The 7771-nt window shown below is 35.5% G+C and overlaps 1 protein-coding gene across 3 annotated transcripts; it reads left to right on the top strand.

Moving 5' to 3' along the window:
• Positions 1-1587: 1587 nt before the first annotated feature.
• On the top strand, positions 1588-3652 carry LOC143619472 (uncharacterized). 3 transcript variants are annotated; one of them, XM_077091398.1, is made up of 10 exons: positions 1777-1840; positions 1971-2076; positions 2169-2278; positions 2379-2447; positions 2541-2656; positions 2754-2808; positions 2893-3013; positions 3077-3124; positions 3208-3302; positions 3403-3650. In XM_077091398.1, the coding sequence occupies exons 1-10, from the start codon at positions 1778-1780 to the stop codon at positions 3469-3471; spliced, it is 852 nt and encodes a 283-aa protein (XP_076947513.1). In that variant the 5' UTR covers position 1777; the 3' UTR covers positions 3472-3650. The 3 variants fall into 3 exon arrangements, with proteins under 3 accessions (XP_076947512.1, XP_076947513.1, XP_076947511.1); XM_077091397.1 differs by lacking the exon at positions 1777-1840 and adding an exon at positions 1588-1654 and having other exon boundaries at positions 2893-3124; positions 3403-3652; XM_077091396.1 differs by having other exon boundaries at positions 2893-3124; positions 3403-3652.
• Positions 3653-7771: the final 4119 nt, after the last annotated feature.

Raw genomic sequence — 7771 nt, 5'->3', positions numbered from 1 at the left:
GAATCAATCTCTTGAAGACCAAAGAATGCCGATCAAATCCAAAGGTCGTATGAATCAATCTCTTGAAGACTGACCGTTGGTCCCATTTGGTCACCTCGTGTGTATTGACCTCTCCATGTAGTTGGACAATTAGCTCATTCCCAATGCGTACAATCTACACTTCCGATCATGCCGAGTAAACCATGCACCCTTGCATGTGCCTCGTAAAGATGTTGTAGATAGTGCCAGTTGGGCTCTCTTAGATAATGTGGTCCATATAGTTTTAATATTCCTATATTTTGTACAATTTATAAAAATAATTAGTTTAATTAAACAAGTGATATAATTATTTAAAAAATGAAATGTACCGTAACAAAAATACTTCAATGTGTCCCGAGTTGTTTTATCGACCATCTTTAAATACTCGTCATTGATGTCGGACGTGTTTCCGTAGGCGAGCACGCGTATGGCTGACGTAACCTTCTGAATAGTTGTGAATCCTAGCGTCCCTCGACCTTCCGGTTTTAGCTTAAAGTAATCAAGCTCACGCTCCAAATCATTGGTGATGCGCATAAAAAAATTTTTAGACATCTGAAAGCGGCCTAAAAGTCTTCGGGTTCTTGTATCTCGACGAGTCGTTGAAGTAATCCGCCATCAACCGGTCGTTGGCGCAAATACGGTCTCGTTCGATATATGTTCTTTTTGAAACTGGGGAGGGGGGGTGGAAGAGAGCTAATAGAATTCATATAAGTTGTCGCGAGCACAATCGCACTTGTAACCGTCTCTTCCTCCGCGTCGTCTTCGGCTTGTCGGTTGGGCCCAAAAAATTGGTTATATATAGAAGTGGGAGAATCCATAGATTAGGTTTTATAGGGAATTTGATGTGAGGAAATATAAAGATTAAGAAAGAAAAGTTTATAAATTTGGTGAGATGAAAATGATCACATATAAAACAAATTTGTTTTTTTTAAACGGTAATATGACCGTTTTTCAATGGTCAACTGTGGAGAATGTTTAAACGTTTGTGTCATAAAAACGCTTTGTACAAAACGCCTATTCAAACTCAAGACCCCATAACACCGGGGGGGGGGGGGGGGGGTCCCCCCGGCGTTTTCACCTTCACAACGCCACAACTTTGGCCATTATGGATGGTCTAATTGATTCGTTGTGTCTTCTTTTTTAAATTTGCTACATGGGTACCATTTCTTTTTGGGTCTTGTTTCTTTTTTAAATTAAGTTACCATATGGATATTTTATTTTTTTATTTTTTTTTCTTTTAGGAATCAAGGACACGTTTTAGCTGTAAAGAATACTTTATATTTTGATGTCCTTTTGAGAAACTTTACAATAGTAGGCATAATTTCAGATTAGGAAAAGAATCATACAAAGCCCTTTGATTGCGCTACTTAATCCACCATTTTTAAAAAATATTCTATTCTTTTGTTCTTTCATAAACTCACTATCTTGATATTATTCTCCTCTTTCCTCTATGCATTGATTTGGCATGATGAGAAGTTGAATTTTGAGGGCAAAGCATGGATTTATACAATCATTTTATTTTAGCTTTTCACAGCCAAAATTGCATTTTCGACCAAATTTCTTCATCTTTTTTATCATTTCACTCATGAGATTAAGACATAGGAAATGCATACCTTCTTGTTCTTCCAATCCAAGAGTAGTCTCCTTTCTCTCTTTTTGTTCTTTGTTACAATTTGATCATGGACTTTTAATATTTTGAAAATTTTAAATTCTAAAACACTTAAGTGATCTTTAACTAGTTAATGCATTATAAATTCAGATGATTGATTCGCACTGTTCTAATGACTTCGTGCGGTTCTTCCTAAAATGTTTTTGCTTCCAAGTATGCACTCAGTTTTCATATGTTGTAAAAAACAATAACATGACCTTTTTTAATGTTCATGTTCAAAGGCACACGTTTGTTTACCACAGAATTATTATATTAACATTCGCTTTTTTTGTTCAAAAACCAGGTTGATGAAGATGATTATGATTATCCTTGGACACACAACAAGAGCAACATTTTGGCATGGTTGCACAAGTCTCTTACCAGAAAATCAGAATTAGCTCAATGTATTGGTGAGTGAATGTTATTTTACACTAAGAGATCCAATATAACTACTGTTTGCCACTCTATGTTGTTGACATTGTTTGCAATATGTTGGATTTAGCTACTGTTATGGTTGGTCCAAGAACATGGATTGGAGCAATCTTTAACCGTGCAGGCCCCAAGAGTTCTGGAAGTAACAAATACAGTGATTTTAACTTCACCCCTGTTCAGGTTCGTTCTGTTAGCAAGCTTGATACGGTTCACACATATATTTAATATTCACAAAAACTGAAAATTAAGTAGGAAACTGCTTGCATTCCATTCTGTACAGGAAGCAAGATATCAGAGGCTTCGTGAACGTACCAATGTACCTTATGACGGGACCTTTATAGAGCATCAGGTGTTTACATTTTATTTATCATAGTTAATTAAACCAAGTAATGAATCTTTATCACTATATTTGTTTATTTATGTCATCATGTGTTAATGGCAGAAAGCCCTTTTAGAATTGTGGAATTTAGCATATCCAAATGTCACACTTGAAGGATTAATATCTGATCAATGGAAGGAAATGGGGTGGCAAGGAGTTAATCCGTCTACTGACTTTAGGTACACAACGGTGGCAGATATATACATATATAACATTTTAATTGCATTTTATAAACTTGTAAATGGTTGTGTAACGACTAAAATTTGTTTTATGCAGAGGTGGTGGTTTTCTGTCACTCGAGAATTTGCTGTTCTTTGCAAAAACATTTCCTGTATGGTTCTGTCAAGCATCATTTGACTTTTGTCTTTTAGATATCATTCATGAATTACCTAATTGATTCGTTTTCAAAATGAAGAATGCTTTTCGTAGGTTAGTATTGAAACAACCTGGAAAACGCGCAACATGGGAATATCCATTCGCTGTTGCTGGAATTAATATTTCGTTTATGTTGACCGAGATGCTGGAGTTATATCTTGGTATGAGAATTAAATACATCTATGTTAATTATCATTTTGTTGTTGATGATTTGTGTTTTGCAGTTAAGCCTAGATATCAACACTGTATCAATTTTGTAAAATTATTGGGAGGTAAATATTTAGTACTGAATCACTGTTTTTTTTAATCAACAAATGGATTCATTATTAACTTTGCATCTACAAATTAATCGCAGAGGATGAAGAAGCCTTTGATGTTTTATACTGCATAGCTTTTGTAATGATGGATGCTCATTGGCTCGCCATGCGTGCATCATACATGGAGTTCAATGTAATCACAGATACTATCTCTCTCACTCTCTCTACACACACACACACACACACTTTGCTGAACTCATTCTTATCCTCAACCGCTACTTAAAAAACACCAGGAAGTTTTACAAGTTACACGCGCACAGCTGGAGAGAGAGCTTGCACTTGAAGACGTCTGTAGAATATAGGATTTGCCTGCTTTTAATCTTTTGCACAGTTAGTTGTTTTGACTAGAATGATTGACTACTAGAAATGAGGTTAGATTCGGCTGTATGCTGCTGTTTAAGAGTGGTCTGTTCATATATTAAGGTTTTTTACATGCTAGATTATTGCTCATATATTAATGATTCGGCACTTATTTTACGTGACCAATGATCATCAATAAATTGTAAGAACATGAAAGAAAACCGAAAACAAAATCTTAATATGGGGTACATGAGACATGTGATTTACGGAACAGGGTAAGATTTGTTTTTACACATGCATTTGTAAGCCATAGGACATGTTTCGGCCTCGTTGATGGATGCGCATACAAAGCTAACCATAACCAGTCTGCACGGGGAACATGAACCGCAGGCGTGTGTGCAGTCTGGTAGCCGTGATCCAGGCACTTGAACCGTATCAGTTGCTCTTTGCCTCCCTGGTGTCACCCCTGTGGCTCTGTGTTGATCCGGTGTCACTTGGTTTTGACGGTGATGTCCATGACCTGGTCCGTGACATTGATTAAACGTAATTAATTAGATAACAACAAAAGATTGTACGGTTAATGGTTGGATTTTGTGACACATCGTCATCATTCTTCTATGAGCCCGCTATGACTATACGTTTACATGCACTTGACTACAACTTATGGTTGTGCATCATAGAGTTGCACTGCATGACAAATGTTAATGGTGAACTTAACATGTACAATTGAATTAATGCATTGTTCACAAACATCTGTGTGTGCATCATTAGGTTGTACTATATGTGCAACTTCATGATGCATATCAACATAAACAATTCACATGAGTCAAATGGTGTATATAAACAATCTCAGTCAATGAAACGACTATTTATATAGTTATATGACAAATTAAAGCGTTGTACCATACAACCCTGGAATGCACATGAAAACATTTGTGCACGCATTATTAGGTTGTACCGTACAACCTTTGATGCCTGATGATCATAGGACTGTACCTGTACGTGGATGTTGCGAGCCGATATGCCTTGCCGAGAAGTGTGGAAGAAGCAGCAAGGTGGTAAACATGATAATGCGCAACGAATCCTTCATGTTTATGATCTTCCAAAAATTGTGTAAATATCGAATGAGAATGATGTTTGAATTATGCATGAGATGAAGAAATAAAGGGGTTGGTTGATTTATATGGATAGAAAAGAAAGAAGGTAGTATTGAAGCAAGTCACAAGACAGAGGGAGAGGGTCACATGAAAGAGGGTGAATCACAGGGCTTGAGCATGGTGTAATCAAAGGTTTATAATTTATGGTCCTCAAATTTACTGAGGTAAATTGCTTCTTGTGACACGTCTGTAAAGTGACCAAAACATTAAATGCTACTTGCTATGTTTATTATTATTGTAAATATTTTAAGATTTACATGAATGTAACGAGCATGTTGTATGAGAATTGGACCACAAAATGATTGACCAAATATTAAATTGTAGAAAATAGGAACCATGACAACTCAACAAAAAAGGGAACTTAATGATGTCACATTTTTGTGACAAGGTACAAGATTTAATGTGGCTAGGACAAGGTAAACGTGATAACGAACAACATTGCAATGAACTAGAGACAAAGGTGTCGTTTTGCATGAAAATGTTTGTGAGACTTGAATACGACTCAATCAGTTAAAGGAATGCAAGTTTTTGAAGCAACCAAGAAAGGAGATGATGCTTCGCCTGCATTTCTTTCTTTCTTTCTTTCCAGTTTATTAAATAAAGTCACGATAAATGAAATTTTGTTGTTTTATGTTTGTTTATCATTAAACTAGGTTATTGACCCGTGTATCACACGAGTTTATAGAAATCGTCCAATAAACACATATAATTTCAAACGACAACGTATTTTTTAATATGTTTTTGGGACGACAACATTATATATAGCTGCAATTCATATTCTTCTTGTTCAAAGATGTGGATGCGACCACATTACGCTTCTTTGACTGTGAACACATCAGTAGTATACTGTAACTATACTAGTAGGAAACCCGCGCGGTGCAGTGGGATCCGAAAATGATTTGCTATATAACAATATAAGGAAAACACAAGTATTCAATGTGCATATATAAAAGTGTGTAGAGATCATTTAAAAAAAGACCAATCATTTTTTTTACAAAAAATTGTAATGTTTACATACACGTACATATTAGAACAAAAAAGCACGCCACAAAGAGACAAAACTATTAGCACCCAACTGAACCCTAAAGAAGTTGAAAGAACACCATTGACTTTTAATGGTTCACCTTTTGACCAATGAAATTGAAAACACTGCATATGATGAGGAAAATAATAAATAAATAGAGTCAAAGTTACTTAGAAAAAAAAGAATAAAAAAGATGAACTAGCCTTTAAGCCTGGCCTCTATTTCCTTCTTATCAGTTGGTGTTCATTTAGTCTCGTGACAAGAGGGAATACTACCATACGAATCTTGCATTCAGCAAACTCATGACTATGACAACTAAAAGCTATATCCAAACCATAACAGATCTGCATATAGCAAATGTATTCGAACAATTGACCTTCGGCCGGTTTTTTGCACAAAAATAAACAAACATAAACAAGCGAATATAAATAAATGAACATAAATAAACAAACATTCACGAACATTTTGAGCTAGACAACATAAAAAAAACCCGGCTCGGCTCAGATTTTAAACGAACCAAACCCGAATACACAATGACTCGGCTCAAAACATAAAGTAACAAAAATTTAAGTAAATAATATTAATATTAATAATACTTAAATAAAATAATAAGCACAAAGTATACCATGAATGGTTGAATGCATAGTATGCTTCAAAATATGAAAATACATAAAGTTTGGAGGATATCTTTACGCTACACTGGCGATCGTTCGCTTTTTGCAACCACGTCTCTGAAACTAAGTTACATTGCCACCCCAGAAATGGTGACATCAACAAAACATTGTTCCTTTAGGGGAGGTAAGATTCGAACCTCAATAGATGCCAGCGGTGTGTTGGTTTTAATCCCAAATTCCTTAGCAAAAGGATCTTATCCATACACATTGTGTCTACCAGTATTCAAATTTTAAGCACAACATAAGTGCAAACATTATCAAACTGATTGAAGTTGCCAATAAAGCAAAAGATTGAAACAAAAAATAAAGATCTTGATAATTATACTCTCTCTTTCTTTGTTTGGGGAGGCGGGGGGGGGGGGGGGGGGGGGGGGCATGTCACCTTAACAAGAGCGGTGATATGGCCTTCGTTTAACCTCTTCAAGTACCTTTGACCCTCTAATAAGTCTGTAATCAAAACTTGTTGAGCCTTGATTATCCCTGCATATTATAGAGTTTCAACTATTATGAACTTATAGTATTAACTTCACACTGCACTGCCGAGCTTGAGCCAAGCTTTGGCTCGTTTAAAATACTGCCACAAGCTGAAGCTAAGTTTAGGCTCGTTAAAGACTTTTCTCAACATATAGAAATAATAATAATGAGTATAAAACTATAAATTAATTAATAAATAATAAATGAGCCGAGCTCTAGCTTGAAAAAACAACTTATGAGTTGAGCTTGAGCTTTACAAAAAGGACTTAAAAAGAGAAGAGCTCAAACCTAGTTAAGCTCGGGCTCGGCTCGTTGATACCCGTAACTCCGTATGATAATGCAAAAATATATCCATGTTTTCTGAATATAGTCACTGTATTTTACAAACTTAACATCTAAACATTAAAAACCATATATCACATATCAAATGTTATGTAAATTATGTTAATCAGTCCATGGCAAGTTAATCAGTTAAATTACAACAGGTTTATATTTTGGAGGATATTAACCACATCGAAAAGTAATTAAAATAAAAACGATTCACCGTTTCTATCGCAATAAATCAAAACCTAAACAAAATTATATAAAATAAACCTTTGGAGAAGGCGCATGATCAGGATCAACCACGTCCTGGGCCAATCGAAGTCGTCTCCATCAGGTAACACGAAGTATAATACTAAGATCTGGAAAAAATGTTTAGAGGTTAGAGATTTATCATGAGAGAAAAAAATAGCTAGAATCCAATAACACCCTTACCGATTAGACTCAAGAATACCGCATGATGAACCACCCACCAATGTCGAATAGTTTTAACTCCTCCGACCAACCCCATAAGAGAACACAGTCACAGATCTGTAACTATGTGGAGAAATGGCGGTGGTTGTTGAGAAAAAAGAATAATTAGCAAATAAATAATAATAGCAATTAAGCAAAGTTTTCCCCAATTTGTGGAAATCATAACATCTTCTTGATA

This window comes from Bidens hawaiensis, unplaced genomic scaffold (genome assembly GCF_021521415.1).
Source record: "Bidens hawaiensis isolate Kalapana, Puna unplaced genomic scaffold, B.hawaiensis_p1.1 tig00002442_1, whole genome shotgun sequence".
Classification (NCBI taxonomy): Eukaryota; Viridiplantae; Streptophyta; class Magnoliopsida; order Asterales; family Asteraceae; genus Bidens; species Bidens hawaiensis.
Note: the sequence above shows the minus strand (reverse complement) of the source record. Positions and strands in the feature narration are given on the sequence as shown.